At 49.6% G+C, this 19367-nt stretch overlaps 1 protein-coding gene across 1 annotated transcript; it reads right to left on the minus strand.

Annotated features, from left to right (window-relative positions):
- Positions 1 to 664: 664 nt before the first annotated feature.
- On the minus strand, positions 665 to 19213 carry LOC105497308 (glycoprotein VI platelet). The gene is made up of 7 exons (XM_071087864.1): positions 19057 to 19213; positions 13492 to 13524; positions 13122 to 13379; positions 9245 to 9529; positions 5010 to 5069; positions 2322 to 2372; positions 665 to 1800 (listed from the first exon to the last, which is right to left on the minus strand). The coding sequence occupies exons 1-7, from the start codon at positions 19088 to 19090 to the stop codon at positions 1565 to 1567; spliced, it is 957 nt and encodes a 318-aa protein (XP_070943965.1). The 5' UTR covers positions 19091 to 19213; the 3' UTR covers positions 665 to 1564.
- Between the last annotated feature and the right edge of the window lie 154 nt (positions 19214 to 19367).

The following is a 19367-nucleotide window of genomic DNA, read 5'->3' on the forward strand; positions in this document are numbered from 1 at the left end:
GAACCATCGTGGCCAGTCATTCTTTTCCTTTTTTAAAAAAATTTTTTTTTTTTTTTTTTTTTTTGAGACGGAGTCTTGCTCAGTCACCCAGGCTGGAGTGCGGTGGTGCGATCTCAGCTCACTGCAAGCTCCGCCTCCCAGGTTTACGCCATTCTCCTGCCTCAGCCTCCCGAGTAAGTAGCTAGGACTACAGACACCCGCCACCTCGCCTGGCTAGTTTTTTGTATTTTTTAGTAGAGACGGGGTTTCCCGTGTTAGCCAGGATGGTCTTGATCTCCTGACCTCGTGATCCGCCTGTCTCAGCCTCCCAAAGTGCTGGGATTACAGGCTTGAGCCACTGCGCCCGGCCATTCTTTTCCTTTTTTTAAAAAATTTTTATCTTCTTTAAGTAGAGATGGGATCTCACTATGTTGCCCAGGCTGGTCTTGAACTCCTGGGCTCAAGTGATCCTCCTGCCTTGGCCTCCCAAAGTGCTAGGATTACAGACATGATCCACTGCACCTGACCCAGTGGTACAGTTTTACACACATTAGATGGTCAAGAAATGCCTAATGCGATAATAAGTATAGAACTTTACTTTGAGAAGACCTAACATTTCCTTCAGAAAGTAAATATGAGAGGGGTAGAGATGGTGCATTATCTTATTTTATTTTTATTATTTTAAAAATGTATACATAATTGTACATATTTATGGGGTAGACAGCAATATTTCAATACATGTGTACAATGTGTTTTGATCAAATCAGGGTAATTAGCGTATTCATCACTTTGTTTTTTTGAGACATGGTCGGGCTTTGTCACCCGGGCTGGAGTGCAGTGGTGTGATCTCAGCTCACTGCAACCTCTGCCTCCCAGGCTCAAGCCGTTCTCCCACCTCTGCCCCCTGAGGTGCTGGGAGAATAGGGATGCACCACCACACCTGGCTAATGTTTGTTGTTTTGGTAGAGATGGGGTTTCACCATGTTGCACAGGCCGATGTTGTTTTCTGATGTGAAGGGAAGAGGGCAACGTGCTAGTTTTATACTAAGGAAAACGAATGACGTACCCAAACTGCCTGCACGGCCCGTTCTGAGAGACGAAAGGAGATTTGTTAGACTGCAGTGGAAGATGGAGTGAGGGTGAGAGTTTCTGGGGGGACACGAGACAAGAGCACAGACGGCCAAGGGGAAGCACGGGAGGTCCTGCACAGAGGAGGGAACAGCGTCAGCCCTGAGAGCCGGGAACGTTAGAGGTCCGTGTGGAGCCCGTATTAGAGAAGCTTGAAGAAAGAGGACGGTATGTGGTCCAGCCAGGGTACCGGGTCATCCACAGTGTGCAGGGAGGAGGATGGGGTCTCCACAGATTCCTTCCATCCCAAATGGAGGTGCCCTCAGACAGAGAGCCAGACAGACAGACACCGGCTGAACGGCTCCTTGATGGAACACCAGGAGGAGGCAGCATGGCCTCCTTTCCACCCTGTAGCCTCTGCCCTCCTGCTCCCATGCTCCACACACGCCACAGTCTTTGAGTCGCCTCCCATGCCATGATCCGTCCCTTGGATACGACCATGCCTGGGGTTCAGTGGTCATGAACATAACCCGCGGCTGTGAACGTCCGGTCGGCCTCCATCCTGATCCCCGTGTGATTTCCGGGTCGGCGGGAGGGGCGGGAGCGGCCTCTGCACAGCCCTGACCCTGTGCCGCAAGCGCTTCCTCCGGCTGTGCCAGTCCTCTGCCAGAAACCCTGCCAGGAGTATTAGGATCACAGCCCCGAGGCATATGCGGACCAGGTTGCCCTTGGTGTAGTAGTGGCGGGTGGGACCTGGAGGAATGAGGACAGGCAGGAGCGGGTGAAAAAGCCCACCTCCAGGACCCTCTCCAAGCCACATCCTGGGCTTCTCAGAGAGCCTGTTATTCTCCACTAGCTGGGGTGCCATTCTCTTTCCTGGAGGGTTCGTCCCCTCCCGAGTAGGTGTCAGGGCCAGATGCCCCCAGTTCTCTAAGTAGCATCTCTCCCTCGTGTGCTCTCACAAGGCTCTGAGACAACTAACTCCGCCCCAGACACCGATGCTGCCTCCTTATCTGATGTATTGCAAAAGGGAAGACAGTTATAAGGGGTGGGGAAGAGATGGAATCTCTCTTTCTCTGACCCTTTTTAAAATCTCAACCTTCCCGCCTGGTCTTAATGCGCAATTCTGAACCCCATACGCTGATATTCTGCCTTCACTCTACACACTGGAACCCAAGAGCTGAGAGCTGCAGCCCCTGTGTAGACAAAGGACTTGGCTTCGGGTGAAGAGATGGGTGAGAAGGAAGGGGGTCTGGAGAGGACGACTTACTCACCAGCTGGAGAGCCTGGCTCCTTTGGACTGGCGGTGATACTCCTAGAAGTCTCTGGGAACAAAAAAAAGGCTAAGTGTGAAATGAAACCATATTCCCTTTCCCATCACCGTGCCTACTCCGAACACACACACGTGGGGAGGTCGAATTCCACAGCATTTAAGAAGCGCATGGGCCGGGCACGGTGCCTCATGCCTGTAATCCCAACACTTTGGGAGGCTGAGGTGGGAGGCTGGCTTGAGTCCAGGCATTGAAGACCTACCTCAGCAACATGGAAAAACCCTATCTCTACAAAAAACACAAAAATTAGCCAGGCGTGGTGGCACGTGCCAGTAATCCCAGCTACTCAGTGGGGGCTGAGGCAGGAAGATCACCTGAGCCCTAGGAGGTCGAGGCTGCAGTGAGCCAGGATTGCACCACTGCACTCTAGCCTGGGAAACAGAGCAAGACCCTGTCCAAAAAAAAAAAGCATGAACTATAGAGTCAGGCTGTCCTCCAGATTTGAACCCCAACTCTATCACCTGTTAGATGTGAGTTATCTGGCAAGTGACTCAGCATCTGTAAGCCGGTTTCCCCATGTGTCCAATAAAATTAACGAGATCCCTCATAGGTTGATGTGAAAGTCAAGATAATAATAACGTTAGTAATATAAAGCACGGTGCTTGACATACGGGCACCTCATACGTGCCAGTTCTCTTATTTCTCGAGTTTCTCCTGAGACTGGCCAGGTACTCAGCCATGTGCTGGGCCATGGGAACCCACATATTAATAAGACATTGTCAGGCCAGGCATGGCACTGGCTGAACACCTGTAATCCCAGCACTTTGGGAGGCCGAGGCAGGCGGATCACCTGAGGTCAAGAAATGGAGACCATCCTGGCCAACAAGGTGAAACCCCGTCTCTACTAAAAATACAAAAATTAGCTGGGCGTGGTGACGGGCGCCTGCAGTCCCAGCTACTCAGGAGTCGGAGGTTGCAGTGAGCCGAAGTCACAGATCCCAGAGTGAGCAGAGTGAGACTCCGTCTCAAAACAACAACAACAAAAACATAAGACATTGTCCATCTGCGGTTCCCAGACTATTGGAGGAGACAGAGAAGTAAAGCGATTTTTTTTTTTTTTTAATATGGAGTCTCACTCTGTTGCCCAGGCTGGAGTGATCTCAGCTCACTGCAACCTCCAACTCCTGGGTTCAAGCGATTCTCCTGCCTCAGCCTTGCAAGTAGCCGGAATTACAGGTGCCCGCCACCACGCCCGGCTAATTTTTGTATTTTCAGTAGAGACAGGGTTTCACCCTGTTGGCCACACTGGTCCCCTGACCTCAGGTGATCCACCCGCCTTGGCCTCCCAAAGTGCGGGGACGACAGCAAAGCGATAATTTTAATACACTGTGAAAATTGCTGTAATAGACAGCCCACAAGACACTGAGCGAGAGCAGAGGAAGCCACCAATCCAGCCTGGACGGCCAAGGCTTTCGTGAGGAATTGAGGCCATGGGGAAATGGAAGAAAAGGCAGAGCAAGTAGATTGGATGCAGAGTCAGGAGAGGTTAGGAAACCTCTCAAAGAGATTCAAGTGACTGTGCGGGGCTGAGAACAGCGTGGGAATGAATGGAAGGTACGCAGACAAGATTGGAGGGATCAACAGTGGCTGGATATCTACGCTCATGGAATAGCAAGCTGACGAATTGGAACTGCATCCTGAGGGTGACTGGGAGGTTCTGAACTGAAGATAGAGAAGGACCCCATCACAGGGTTAGAACTCTCTGGGATATGCCGGGCGCAGTGGCTCATGCCTGTAATCCCAGCACTTTGGGAGGCCAAGACGGGTGGATCCCAAGGTCAGGAGTTCAAGACCAGCCTGGCCAAAATGCTGAAACCCCGTCTCTACTAAAAATACAAAAATTAGCCAGGCGTGGTGGCGGGCACCTGTAATCTCAGCTACTTGGAGGCTGGGGCAGGAGAATCGCTTGAACCCGGGCAGCAGAGGTTACAGCGAGCCGAGATCTCGCCCCTGCACTACAGCCTGGGTGACAGAGCAAGACTCTACCTCTAAAAAATAAAAATAGAACTCTCGGATCAGGTACCTCATGAAAGCAAGAGTCCCGTGGGCCCAATGGAGATACCTCACCTATTAGGGAATCCGTGAAGGTGTTTAGTCTGGAAGGAAATGGGGATTTTCCAGGAAAGGCAAGGGGAAAGAGACTGAGGAGAGCGTATCTGCAGAGGCCTGGAGTGGTTAGAAGATGTTCTAGGTCCAGGCGCCTACAGTCTGTGCGTCCGAGCGCGGGCTCTACCTACGGTCTGTGCGTCCGAGCGCGGGCTCTACCTACGGTCTGTGCGTCCGAGCGCGGGCTCTACCTGGACACAGCGGGGAGCAAGATTAAATACTCGGATCACAGCCAAGTCCAAAGGCCTAGGACTTTATCCTGGGAACAGTGTGTAGGGATAGCTGGCGGTGTTCCCACCACAGCCTTGGCCCCGTCTTTGAAATGGCCCCAATACCCAAAATGCTCCTCCTCCTGAACCCCAGAGCTCCCCTCTGTGCCCATGCTCTATCCTCACACCGAGGACTTTCCTGGGAAGAGACAGACAGTTCCGTGAAGCGATTAAAAGCCTATAGGCTTAGATGGTGGAAGAGAGAGCTCCGTCCTCACACTCCTTTCTGCTGAGCATGAAATGCCTGGTGACTCACCAGTTGTGAAGACTTTGTTTGTGAGTGAGACGGTCAGTTCAGTGGTGGCTTCTGAGAATTCTAAGAATTATAAGAAAGCAAAACAATGTGAGGTCTTCCCCGTGGTTCCCTATATCCTCTAGATACCTCCATTCCTCTTCTGAGATGTCTAGGCTCCCTGAAACCCCTTTCTCTGACACAGCGCAGACGCTGAATACAGACACATTTAAAAGGTGTAAGACTTATCTTCCATCGCCGGCTGAGTAAGAAGCAGATCTGTTCATCAGTGGATGGGCACTTGGGTTTTTTCCACGTTTTGCTATTGTGAATATTGCTGCTGTGAACATTCACATACAAGTTTTTGTGTGATCATGAGTTTTCTGTTCTCTTGGGTACACACCCAGGGGTGATTGAATCACTGGGTCATAGAGTGACTCTGTGTTTTACTTTTTACTTTTTGAAAAACTACCAGACTGTTTTTCTTTCTTTTCTTTTCTTTTTTTTCTTTTTCTTTTTCTTTTTTTTTTTTTTTTTTTTTTGAGACGGAGTCTCGTTCCGTTGCCCAGGCTGGAGTGCAATGGCGCGCTCTCAGCTCACTGCAAGCTCCGCCTCCCGGGTTCAAGCGATTCTCCTGCCTCAGCCTCCCGAGTAACTGGGATTGCAGGCGCCCGCCACCATGCCCGGCCAACTTTTTTTTTGTACTTTAGTAGAGATTGGGTTTCACCATGTCGGCCAGGATGGTCTCGATCTCCTGACCTTGTGATCCACCCTCCTCAGCCTCTCAAAGTGCTGGGATGACAGGCTGCGCCTGGCCACAGACTGTTTTTCAAGGCAGCTGCACCATTTTATATTCCCACCAGCAATACAGGAAAGTTCTTCCAAATCCTCACCAATACTTCCTGTCCGTTTGTTTTATTTTAACAATCACAGCCATCCTAGTTGGCATGGTCCATTTTATGGTATGTGGATTATATCTCAGTTTGAAGAAGAATAAGTGGATCCACGTCTTCACGAGCTCATGTTAGGAAGAATGAGCTCGCGTTAGCCTCAGAAGAATAATGAGCTTGTGTTAGCTGGGCGCGGTGGCTCAGCCTATAATCCCAGCACTTTGGGAGGCCGAGGCAGGTGGATCACAAGGTCAGGAGATCGAGACCATCCTGGCTAACACGGTGAAACCCCGTCTCTATTAAAAATACAAAAAATTAGCCGGGCATGGTGGCAGGTGCCTGTAGTCCCAGCTACTTGGGAGGCTGAGGCAGAATGGCGTGAACCCAAGAGGCGCAGTTTGCGGTGAGCCAAGATCGCACCACTGCACTCCAGCCTGGGCGACAGAGTGAGACTTTGTCTCGAAAAAAAAAAGAATGAGCTTGTGTTAGCCTCAGAACATGGGATCTCCACCTTCCTACTTAGGCCATTTTCTTAACCAGGGACCTCCTGTGGCCACCAAAATGTTTCCTGAACTGCCTCGGCTGATAAATATGAAGCTCTTGTGGTGGTGGGCACCATCCTGGGAGTCTTTTTATGGTGGACCTAGCTCGGCAAAACCTAGTTTATGCTCAGCTCTCTGTGGCATAATGAGAGTGTGGATGTTATTTGGTCTTTGTTACTTCTCTTCCTGTGAGATGCATTAATAAGCCTTGTTTCTTTTTTTTTTTTTTTTAATTAAAATTTATAAGTTACAGGATCCATGTGCAGGAGGTGCAGGTTTGTTACACAGGTAAACGTGTGGTTTGCCGCACCCATCAACCATCACCTAGGTATTAAACCCCACATGCGTTAGCTATTTTCCCTGATCCTCTCCCTCCCCCGACTCCCCCCTACAGGCCCCAGTGTGTGTTGTTCCCCTCCCTGTGTCCATGTGTTCTCATTGTTCAGCTCCCACTTACAAGTGAGAAAGTGTGGTGTTTGCTTTTCTGTTCTTGCGTTAGTTTGCTGAGGATAATGGCTTCCAGCTCCATCCATGTCCCTGCAAAGGACATGACCTCATTCCTTTTTATGGCTGCATAGTATTCCATGCTGTGTATATACCATATTTTCTTTATGCAGTCTGTCATTGATGGCATTTGGGTAGATTCCATGGCTTTGCTATTGTGAATAGTGCTGCAGTGAACATATGTGTGCATGTTATCTTTATAATACAATGATTTATATGCCTTTGGATATATAACCAGTAATGGGTTTGCTGGGTCAAATGGTATTTCTGACCGGGTGCAGTGGCTCACACCTGTAATCCCAGCACTCTGGGAGGCCGAGGTGGGCAGATCGCCTGAGGCCAGGAGTTCAAGACCAGCCTGGCCAAGGTGGTGAAACCCGTCTCTATCAAAAATACAAAAATTAGCCAGGCATTGTGGCACGCACCTGTAGTCCCACCTACTTGGGAGGCTGAGGCAGGAGAATCGCTTGAACCTGGGAGGCAGAGGTTGCCGTGAGCCAAGATCACACCACTGCACTCCAGCCTGGGCGATGCAGTAAGACTCTATCTCAAAAAAAAAAAAAAGAAAAAAAAAGAAGGCTTAGCCAGGCGTGGTGGCTCACACCTGTAATCCCAGCACTTTGCCGAGGCAGGCGGATCACCTGAGGCCAAGAGTTCAAGACCAGCCTGGCCAACATGGTGAAACCCCATATCTACAAAAATACAAACATTAGCTGGGCATGATGGCAGGTGCCTGTAATCCCAGCTACTCAGGAGGCTGAGGCAGCAGAATCGCTTAAACCCGGGAAGTGCAGGTTGCAGTGAGCCGAGATCACACCACTGCACTCCAGTCTGGGTGACAGAGCGAGACTCTCAAAAAAAAAAAAAAAAAAAAAAGCAGCATTTGTAAAGCACACCTGGCACATTCTGGGATACTTAACAAGGAAATGCATGCAACTCCTGTCCGTCCTTTTTGAACCTCAGTTCTATTTCTTCTTCTGGATTCTTGTGTCCTACCCCTCACTGTGACCCTGGGGGCAAAACAGACTTTTTCTACCAAAAAACTAAATGATGTATTTTGTTTGATTTAATATGACGTTTTTTTTGTTTTGTTTTGTTTTGTTTTGTTTTGTTTTGAGACGGAGTCTCGCTGTGTCACCCAGGCTGGAGTGCAGTGGCCGGATCTCAGCTCACTGCAAGCTCTGCCTCCTGGGTTTTTACGCCATTCTCCTGCCTCAGCCTCCCAAGTAGCCGGGACTACAGGCGCCTGCCACCTCGCCCGGCTAGTTTTTTGTATTTTTTAGTAGAGACGGGGTTTCACCGTGTTAGCCAGGATGGTCTCGAACTCCTGACCTCGTGATCCGCCCGTCTCGGCCTCCCAAAGTGCTGGGATTACAGGCTTGAGCCACCGCGCCCGGCCTAATATGACGTTGTTAAGTGTACTGACCAGTGGCATTGGGTATGTTCACATTGTGGTACAATATGTTGACCTCTAGAAGCTATTTTTCTTGCAAAACTGAAACTCTATGCCCATTAAACACTAATTCCTGCTCTCCCCTCTTTCTGGCCCTTAACAACCACCGTTGTACTTTGTGTTTCTATAATTTTGACATTAGATACCTCCTTTGAGTAGAATCATAATAGTAGTTGTCCTTTTATGACTGACTTATTTTACTTAGCATAATGTTCTCAAGGTATATCCATGTTGTAGTATATGTCAGAATTTCCTTCTTTTTTAAGGCTGCGTAATATTCCATTGCATGTATGTAACCACATTGTTATATACATGTGGTATGTGTATAACCACATTGTTATATACATGTGGTATGTGTATAACCACATATATATGAGGTATGCTGCTCTCTTTTGAAAGAAACCCCCTTTAAGAATGGTAGCCAAGGCTGGCACGGTGGTTCACGCCTGTAATCCCAGCACTTTGGGAGGCTGAGGCAGGCAGATCATGAGGTCAGGAGTTCGAGACCAGCCTGACCCACAGAGTGAAACCCCGTCTCTACTAAAAATACAAAAATTAGCCGGGCATGGTGGCATGCACCTGTAATCCCAGCTACTCGGGAGGCTGAGGCAGGAGAATCGCTTGAACCCGGGAGGCGGAGGTTGCAGTGAGCTGAGATCACCCCATAGCACTCCAGCCTGGGTGACAGAGTGAGACTTCATCAAAAAAAAAAAAAAAGAAAGAAAGAAAAGAAACCTCCATCCTCCCAGATGCCTGCAACCCAGGGCTTCCTGCCCTCCCACGTCCTCCCCACCATGGCCCCTCCCCTCGGAATGGCCCTCAGGACCTACAAAGGCTGAGGAAGAAAGGTTTGGTCTGCACCACCCCTACCTGTGACCATGAGCTCCAGGGGGTCGCTGGGAGCCGACCACAGGTATGGGTCCCCGCTGGAGAAGCTGTAGCACCGGTAGGTTCCGCTGTGGGCAGCGGTCACCGTGATGATGGGGAAACTAGCCCGGTACCATCTCTCGGGATTCTTGTAGGGCGCAGGGTCCCCTTCCTTGTACAGAGCAAATTGGTCAAAGCCATACCGGGTCTGACACTGTAGGGTCACGTCCCCTCCTGAGGACACCGCCGGGCCGGGCTGGGCTGAGAGCGAGGGCTTGGCAAAAACTCCTGGGAGAAAAGGAAAGTCTGATGTTAAAGGCAGCAGCCAGCATCTCAGCTCAGACTGGGGAGGTGCCCACACCTGCCTGAGAGCTGGGGAGCTTTCTGGCTGTTTCCCTCCCAGACAGCACACTCCCCCACCCAAGCTCACAGAGAGGTCAAGCACCAAGTGGTTGAGGAAGCGAGGCTGTGTGCCCACATCCTAGTGCCTGGGTGCGAATCCTGGTTCTGCCTTTAAGTGGCCCCGGAGACAAATGTCCTCTGTATCTGAGCCTCACTGCCTTGTTCTGCTAAAATGGGGATGATCGAACGAGACAGTACACAGTAAGCATTTAGCAGAGTGCCTGTTGCCTAGCAAGCGCTTGAAATGAGATGGGAGTACGTAAAACAGCTTAAGCTTGTACCATGCCGTAAGCTTGCATTGCCACATACAATCGTTACGTTGGAAACGTGGCTGACGGTGCCAGCTCTGGGTGCCTTCCGAACTCATGACGCACATCAGTTCAGTGAATCCTCAGAGACCTGTGGAGTCCTCACTCTTAACGTCCCTATTTTATAAATGAAACTAAGGCACATGGCGTTAATTTGTCCAACCCTAGGTAACAAGACAGCAGTGCGTACTTGAAATTTGCTAAGAGGGTAGATTATAAGTGTTCTCACACTCAAAAGAAAAGTTAACTGTGCAAGGTGATGTATGTTAATTAGCTTGCTCGTGGTAACTATCTCACAGTGGATACGTACATCAAAACATGTACGCCTTGGATATGTTCCATTTTTGTTTTTCAATTATAACTCAACAAACCTGGAAAATTTTTAATTTAAAAATAAATAAATAACTTGTCCAAGATCATAAGGGGCGGAGCTGAAATTTGCACTCACAGAGTTTGATTCTAGGGTCTCCACTCCTCAGCACGAACCTACACTACTCTGATGTGAGGGTATTGTCGTAGTTCGGTGTGGTGATGCATGCCTGCACCCAGGAGTCAGTAAGACAAAGGTTGAGGCCAGGTGCGGCGGCTCACACCGGTCATCCCAGCACTTTGGGAGGCCAATGTGGGAGGATTGCTTGAGCCTAGGAAGTCGAGGCTACAGTGAGCCATGATCACTGTACTCCAGCCTGGGTGACAGAGTGAGACCTTGTCTCAAAAAAAAGACAAAAAGAGAAAACAAAAGAAAGGAAGTAAGGAAGAGAAAAATATAAACTGCCTGATAATTATGGCATTCACTCAACAAGAAGAAAAAAGACAGGAAGGAAGGGAGAGAGGGAGGAAGAGAGGGTGGAAGGAAGGAAGGATATAAGCTGCCTGATAATCGTAACATTCACTCAGCAAATTTTCTCTTAAGCAACTATTAAGTGTCTCTCTGTATTCTTTTTTTGTTGTTTTGTTTTGTTTGGTTCTGTTTTGTTTTGTTTCGCTCTGTCGCCCAGGCTGGGGTGCAATGGCATGATCTCGGCTCACTGCAATCTCCGCCTCCCAGGTTGAAGCCATTCTTCTGCCTCAGCCTAGAGAGTAGCTGGGATTACAGGCACTCGCCATCATGCCCAGCTAATTTTTGTATTTTGTAGAGTTTCACCATGTTGGCCAGTCTGGTCTTGAACCTCTGACCTCAGGTGATCCACCCGCCTTGGCCTCCCAAAGTGCTGGGATTATAGGCATGAACCACCCGCTCCCAGCCCTGTATTCTAACAAAAAAAAAAAAAAAAAAAAAAAAATCCCATCAGGAATTAAAAATAGACAACCATCACCAAGGTAAAAATAAAGGTATACTTGACATACCAGATAGTGAGGAGGACCATTTTGACTAGGGTGGTGGGGTAAATACTTAATAAGAAGATGGCATTTGAGTCTGACCCCAAAAGAAGTAATGAGGTGGCCAGGCTGGTCCATCCTAGCAGCAGAGAGGAGTGAGGGAGGAAAGAGGGGAGGTAGGCAGAATTTACAACGCGGAATAGACCACAGTGCAGCGGGCCAGGAATTAGGGTGGCATGAGTGAGGCACTCTCCTGGGATGTAAAATGTAATTATTCCCAAACAATTAACATATTTGAAAAAATGTTTGCAAATTTGAAGAGTAGGTCATTAAAACTCACATTATTCTATTTGAATACTTATTCCCGTGAAAGAAAGATTTATTAAGATTTTTTTTTTTTTTTTTTGAGACGGAGTCTCGCTCTGTCGCCCAGGCTGGAGTGCAGTGGCGCTATCTCGGCTCATAGCAACCTCCACCTCCCGGGTTCACGCCATTCTCCTGCCTCAGCCTCCTGAATAGCTGGGACTACAGGTGCCCGCCACCACGTCTGGCTAATTTTTTTGTATTTTTAGTAGAGACAGGGTTTCACTGTGTTAGCCAGGATGGTCTCCATCTCTTGGCCTTGTGATCCGCCCACCTCGGCCTCCCAAAGTGCTGGGATTACAGGTGTGAGCCACCGCGTCTGGCCTATGGTTAGTTTTTTGTTTGTTTGTTTGTTGATACAGGATCTTACTCTGTCACCCAAGCTGGAGTGCAGAGGCACGATCACAGCTCTCTGCAGCCTCAGCCTCCCTGGCTCAAGTGGTCCTCCTGCCTCAGCCTCCCAAAGTGCTGGGATTACAGGTGTGAGCCACTGGGACCAGTGCTATGTTTATTTTTTAGTTGTAACAAATGTAAGATGTTAACATGAGGGGATCCTGGGTGAAATATTTTCATTAATATTATCTTTGCAACTTTTCTGTCAGTCTAAAAATGATTCCAAAACCAAGTTTTTAATTAAAAAGAATCCTGAGCCAAGCATGGTGGCCTGTGACTGTAGTCCCTGCTACTCATGAGGCTGAGGCAGGAGGATTGCTTAAGGCAAGGAGTTCCAGGCTGCCGTGAGCTATGATTGCTCCTGTGAACAGCCACTGCACTCCAGCCTGGACCACATAGCAAGAGCCCATCTCTAATTTTTTTAAGTGCATTAAAACACAGATAAAGGAGTGCCTGTCTTTCGTTTTGGCACAGACACTGCCTGATTCTGCCTTTATGTGAAATTCTGATTTTTTTTTCATCGTGGATGGTTTGCGATTTCTTTTGATTTTTTAAAAAATTGCATTAAAATGTTATTCACACCCAGATGCAGTGGCTCAGGCCTGTAAACCCAACACTTTGGGAGGCCAAAGTGGAAGGATTGCTTGAGCCCAGGAGTTTGAGACCAGTCTAAGCAACATAGCGAGACCCTCTCTCTCTCTTTTATTTTAATGCCTTTTGTGAAAACTGTCAAGAGACCCCATCTCCACAAAAAAAATTAAAAATGAGCTGGGCATGGTGGTGCACACCTGTAGTCCCAGCTACTCGGAGGGCTGAGGCAGGAGAATCACTTGAACTTAGGAGGTAGAGGCTGCAGTGAGCCAAGATCGCACCACCGCACTCCAGCGTGGGTGACGCAGCAAGGCCCTGTGTCCAAAAAACAAAAAAATATTATTCACATTGATCCATAAATGTTGTGGCACCACCACCCGCTAGGCCAGTGCCTGGTTTGCCTCGCCCTAATTCCGGCCCTAATCCCTGCTCTCAGTGTCCCCCATGTTTGTGCCCTGAACGGAGGACCAGGCAGTCCCAGGCTCCGATCCCCCTTCCTTTACCGGTGGCAACGAGCTCCAGCTGGTCGCTGGGCGGGGACCAGAGGCTTCCGTTCTGGTAGGAGCAGCGGTAGCGTCCGGCCAGATGTCTCTTCATGGCCGGGATGAAGAGGACCGCCTGATCCTGGTACCTGCTGGAACTCAGCTTCTCCAGGCGGTACAGGTCCACGCCCGGAGGCCCCTGGCACCGGAGGGTCACTGGCTTCTCCAGGGGCACCAGGGAGCTGGGCAGAGCCTGGAGGGAGGGCTTAGGCAGCGGTCCTGGAAGAGGAGCAGGGCTGGGTCAGCCTCCCCGCAGACGCCGCCTGGGCCCCGCTGCCCTGGCACGCTGGCGGATCCCGCAGGAGGGAAGGGGTCTGGGGGAAGGACTCACCTCTCTGCGCTGGCACATGCCCCAGACACAGCCCTGAGGAAAGAAGAAAGGGACCAGATGCCAGGACGCGCTCGTATGGACATTCCCGCCTGCTGGGCGCGGTGATAAGACATTTGCACACATATGCTTTATTCTGTCCTAATTATTTATTTCTTCAGAAGATACATGTGCATGTAATTTAAGTGAGAGAAGCCAGTCAGAAAAAGCCACATAGTCTATGAGGTCGTTTACATGAAATATCCAGAATAGGTAAATCTATAGAAGGAGGAGGAGAAAATAGATCCACGGCTGGGGGAGGGGGGAGAGGAGGGCGAGACGTGGCGGCGGAACCGGCGTGGGGTTCCCTCGGAGGGTGCCGAAATGTCTTGGAGTTAGATAGAGGTGATGGTTGCACAACATTGAATGTACCAAATGCCAGCTATAGCAGACTTTTCTATGTATTTTACCACAATGACAACTATTTTAAGGCCAGGCATGGTGGCTCACACTGTAATCCCAGCACTTTGGGAGGCCAAGGAGGGTGCATCATCTCAGGTCAGGAGTTGGAGAACAGCCTGGCCAACATAGTGAGACCTCATTTCTACCAAAAAAAAAAAAAAGTTAGTCAGGCATGGTGGTATGTGCCTGTGGTCCAAGCTACTTGGGGTGGCTGAGGTTGGGAGGATTCCTTGAGCCCAGGATTCCTGGTCGAGCCTGCAGTGAGCCGAGATGGTGCCCACTGCGCTCCAGCCTGGACAGCATTGTGAGACCCCCATCTCAAAAAATAGATCTTTTGAAAGTCAAGCAGAGATTCCTTGACCCACCCTGTCCAGCTCCTGCCACTGTCCCCGCCCCGCATACATTTTTTACTATTTCTGTTGTTCCTTCTGGCATTTTTATATCTTCATCGTTCTAGGAAAAAGTACGCATGCTGCTATCTGTGGATTCCCTCGTGTTAGACATTTGCCCGTTGACTTCCTCAGTGGATGTGAGGAATGGGACCTCAGATATTGCTGTCCCTTCGTTCCTCCCTTCGGTCTCCAATATGAAATAATATGCAAGGGCATTCCAATAGTACGCAATTGTATAGACAAGTATTGTAAATACTATTGCATATTGTATATTGTTGTATTTTATTGTATATGTAATACATGCAGTAAAACCCCACACTAATGGGATGCGTTGGGCTCCAGGGATGGAGCAGGATGGAGCCCCAGTGTGTAAGTCAGGTCATCTCAGCGTGTACTGGCCATGGGTTTCACAGTATTTACAACATTTGGTTGAATCGATATTCCGTGATTACATGGTAGGATGTAATATATATGATAATATATCGTTTCAAGTAGCCTGAAGGAGGATGGTGAAGGTTCCCAACACAGAGAAAGGATGCATGTTTGAGAACGTGGGTGTGCTGCTTACCCTGATCTGATCGCTATATGTATGTATACATGTGTGTATATGCATGTATATATGCATATAAATACATATATATAAGTGATCCCCTCCTGGGATTGCTTGAGCCCAGGAGGTCAAGGCTGCCGTGAGGTAAGATTGCACCACTGGCCAGGAGCGGTGGCTCACGCCTATAATCCCAGCACTTTGGGAGGCCAAGGTGGGCAGATCACAAGGTCAGGAGTTCGAGACCAGCCTGGTCAACATGGTGAAACACCATCTGTACTAAAAATATAAAAAATTAGGCCGGGCGCGGTGGCTCAAGCCTGTAATCCCAGCACTTTGGGAGGCCGAGACGGGCGGATCACGAGGTCAGGAGTTCGAGACCATCCTGGCTAACACGGTGAAACCCCGTCTCTACTAAAAAATACAAAAAACTAGCCGGGCGAGGTGGCGGGCGCCTGTAGTCCCGGCTACTCGGGAGGCTGAGGCCGGAGAATGGCGTAAAAACCCGGGAGGCAGAGCTTGCAGTGAGCTGAGATCCGGCCACTGCACTCCAGCCTGGGCGACACAGCGAGACTCCGTCTCAAAAAAAAAAAAAAAAAAAATATATATATATATATATAAAATTAGCTGGGCATGGTGGCACGTAACTATAATCCCAGCTACTTGGGAGGCTGAGTCATGAGAATTGCTTGAACCCAGGAGGTGGAGGTTGCAGTGAGCTGAGATCGCACCACTGCATTCCAGCCTGGGCAACACAGCAAGACTCCATCTCGAGAAAAAAAAAATTGAGATTGCACCACTGCACTCAAGACTGGGCAACACAGCAAGACCCTGTCTCAGTAAAATAAGAAGAAGAGAAAAAAAAAGGTACTAATTATCTGAAATTCAAATTTAACCAGGCATCCAGTGTTTTATAACAACATATTGCACACTCGCATATCACTGAGAGTAGGTTTTAAAGTTCTCACTGGCCAGGCGCAGTGGCTCACACCTGTAATCCCAGCATTTTGGGAAGCCAAGGCGGGTGGATCACCTGAAGTCAGGAGTTCAAGACCAGCCTAACCAGCATGGGAAGCCCTGTCTCTAGTAAAAGTACAAAAATAAGCTGGGCGTAGTGGTAGGAGCCTGTAATCCCAGCTACTCAGGAGGCTGAGGCAGGAGAATCACTTGAACCTGGGAGATGGAGGTTGCAGTGAGCTGACATCACACCACTGCACTCCAGCCTGGGCGACAGAGTGAGACTCTGTGTCAAAAAATAAGTAAAAATAAATGAGTGTGGAATACTACTCAGCCATTAAAAGGAACAAAATAATGTCCTTTGGCCAGGCACAGTGGCTCACACCTGTAATGCCAGCACTCTGGGAGGCCGAGGCGGGTGGATCATGAGGTCAAGAGATCAAGACCATCCTGGCTAACATGGTGAAACCCCGTCTCTACTAAAAATACAAAAATTAGCCGGGCGTGGTGGCGGGCGCCTGTAGTCCCAGCTACTCGGGAGGCTGAGGCAGGAGAATTGCTTGAACCCGGGAGGAGGAGGTTGCAGTGAGCCAAGATCACGCTGCTGTACTCCAGTCTCAGCAACAGCGAGATTCCAGCTCAAAAAAAAAAAATGTCTTGCAGCAACTTGGATGTAGCTGGAGGCATTATTCTTTTTTTTTTTTTTTTTTTTTTTTTGAGACGGAGTCTCGCTCTGTAGCCCAGGCTGGAGTGCAGTGGCCGGATCTCAGCTCACTGCAAGCTCCACCTCCCGGGTTCACGCCATTCTCCGGCCTCAGCCTCCCGAGTAGCTGGGACTACAGGCGCTGCCACCTCGCCCGGCTATTTTTTGTATTTCTTAGTGGAGACGGGGTTTCACCGTGTTAGCCAGGATGGTCTCGATCTCCTGACCTCGTGATCCGCCCATCTCGGCCTCCCAAAGTGATGGGATTACAGGCTTGAGCCACCGCGCCCGGCCGCTGGAGGCATTATTCTAAGTAAAGTAACACAGGAGTGGAAAACAAAAATCTGTATGTTCTCACTTACAAGTGAGAGCTAAGCTGTGGGTATGCAAAGGCATACAGGGTGATGTAATGGACTTCAGAGACTCAGAAGAGAAGGGCAGAAGGTGGGTAGGGATGAAAAACTACACATTAGGTACAAGGTATACTACTCAGGTGACAGGGGCACTAAAATCTCAGAATTCACCACTATATAGTTCATCCATGTAACCAACAACCACTTGTATCCCAAAAGCAATTGAAGCAAAAATTAAGCCAGATGCAGTAACCTGTACAGGTCAAACCTGTAACCCCAACACTTTGGGAGGCCGAGGTAGGTGGATCGCTTGAACCCAAGAGTTCGAGACCAGCCTGGGCAGCATAGCGAGACCCCATAACTACAAAAATTACAAAAATGAGCCAGGCATGATGGTGTGCAACTGTAGTTCCAGCGACTCAGGAGGCTGATGCGGAAGGATTGGTTGAGCCTGGGAGGTTGAGGCTAGAGTGAGCCATGATCATGCCACTGCACTCCAGCCTGGGTGACAGAAGTGAGGCCCTGTCTCAAGTAAAATTAAATAAATAAAAGTTAAAACAGGCCGGATGCGGTGGCTCACGCCTGTAACCCCAGCACTTTGGGAGGCCGAGGCGGGTAGATCACCTGAAGTCAGGAGTTCAAGTCCAGCCTGGTCAACATGGTGAAACCCCGTCTCTACTAAAAATATAAAAATTAGCCGGACCTGGCGGTGGATGCCTGTAATCCCAGCTACTTCGGAGGCTGAAGCAGGAGAATCACTTGGACCCAGGAGGCAGAGTTTGCAGTGAGCCAAGATCGTGCCACTGCACTCCAGCCTGAGCAACCAACAGAGCGAGACTCCATCTCAAAAAAAAAAAAAAAAAAAAAAAAGTTAAAGAATACATCCGTGGATGGATAATGAATGAGAGGTTGTTTATATTCACAGTTAACCCTCTCATCTCCAGTAACACAACCATCTCCTTCCTGCTTAGCCTTTTGGAGATGCTGTCCCTTTAGTGGTCAAATTCTCCTGGAGAAATCAGGAAATAATGCATTCGACATGCCCAGCACAAGTGAAGAGCAGGCAGTGGAAATGCATTCGACCTGCCACCCATCGGTCAGGAGACTCTTATTTACTCCACTGCTGTAGGGGATACTGACAAATTAAATCCATAACCTAGTCCAGATATCATCAAGTCCACAATTTTTGTTTGTTTGTTTTTTTGAGATGGAGTTTTGCTCTTGTTGCCCAGGCCGGAGTGTAATGGCGTGATCTCGGCTCACCGCAACCTCCGCCTCCCGGATTCAAGCGATTCTCCTGCCTCAGCCTCCAGAGTAGCTGCGATTACAGGCATGCGCCACCACGCCCAGATAATTTTGTATTTTCAGTAGAGATGGGGTTTCTCCATGTTGGTCAGGCTGGTCTCCAACTCCCAACCTCAGGTGATCCGTCCGCCTCGGTCTCCCAAAGTGCGTGAGCCACGGCACTCAGCGGTTTTTTGAGACGGAGTCTCTCTTCTGTTGCCCAGGCTGGAGTGCAATGCCTGACCTCAGCTCACTGCAACTTCTGCCTCCCGGTTTCAAGCAATTCTCCCACCTCAGCCTCTCGAGTAGCTGGGATTACAGGCACCCCCCCGTCATGCCCGGCTAATTTTTGTAGAGACGGGGTTTCGCCATGTTGGCCAGGCTGGTCTTGAACTCCTGACCTCAGGTGATCCACCCACCTTGGCCTCCCAAAGTTGAGATTACAGGCATGAGCCACCGTGCCTGGGCGCGGTGGCGGGCGCCTGTAGTCCCAGCTACTCAGGAGGCTGAGGCAGGAGAATGGCATGAACCCGGGAGGCGGAGCTTGCAGTGAGCCGAGATCGCGCCACTGCACTCCAGCCTGGGCAACAGAGCGAGACTCCGTCTCAAAAAAAAAAAAAAAGGGGCAACTGCAGTGTCGTAGAACAAAGTTGTGACCAATGCTAGGACACCTCTGTTCATTTCCTGACCCAGCCACGAATACACTGGAATAACTCAGGCGAAATATACCACCTCGCTGGCCCTCCACTTCCCCACCCAACCAATGAAGGGGCTCTCATAGGTCCCTTTTTGTCCTGAAATTCATCACCAATGCAAATTTCTTAAAAAATCCTTTGTCTGGCAGTCCAGGCCTGTCTTTCAGCACTTCCCAGATCGACCCTCAGGACTCACCGAGACAGAAGAGGGTGGTCGGGGATGGAGACATGGTTTCTCAGCCCTGTCCTGGGTTCTGTGGCCAGGGAGGGAAGTGGTGGGAGCCTGGGCACAGGCTCAGGATGTGATGAGGATGAAGAATGCTCTCCTCCCTTCCTCCGCCAGCCCCTGCCTTTCCTAATTGAGACTCATCGAGCCGTAGCCGGCTCCCCAGGACAGTGACTTGCACACAAGCTCCAAGGAGCCGCGCTTATCTCCTCTGGCCAGCCTGGCGTTGCACCATTCGTCCGCCTGCTGGGGCCTGGCCTGTGTTCCCGTGCTCCCATAAA

The sequence above is a fragment of the Macaca nemestrina genome, chromosome 20 (genome assembly GCF_043159975.1).
Source record: "Macaca nemestrina isolate mMacNem1 chromosome 20, mMacNem.hap1, whole genome shotgun sequence".
In the NCBI taxonomy this organism is placed as follows: domain Eukaryota; kingdom Metazoa; phylum Chordata; class Mammalia; order Primates; family Cercopithecidae; genus Macaca; species Macaca nemestrina.

What these genes read in the sequence shown, in the direction of transcription:
- LOC105497308 (XM_071087864.1), bottom strand. Translation starts at nt 19,090, where the DNA reads ATGTCTCCATCCCCGACCACCCTCTTCTGTCTCG. An exon ending in GACCACCCTCTTCTGTCTCG is followed by an intron (nt 13,525 to 19,056) that starts GTGAGTCCTGAG and finishes TTCTTTCCTCAG; the next exon opens with GGCTGTGTCTGGGGCATGTG. An exon ending in GCATGTGCCAGCGCAGAGAG is followed by an intron (nt 13,380 to 13,491) that starts GTGAGTCCTTCC and finishes CTCCTCTTCCAG; the next exon opens with GACCGCTGCCTAAGCCCTCC.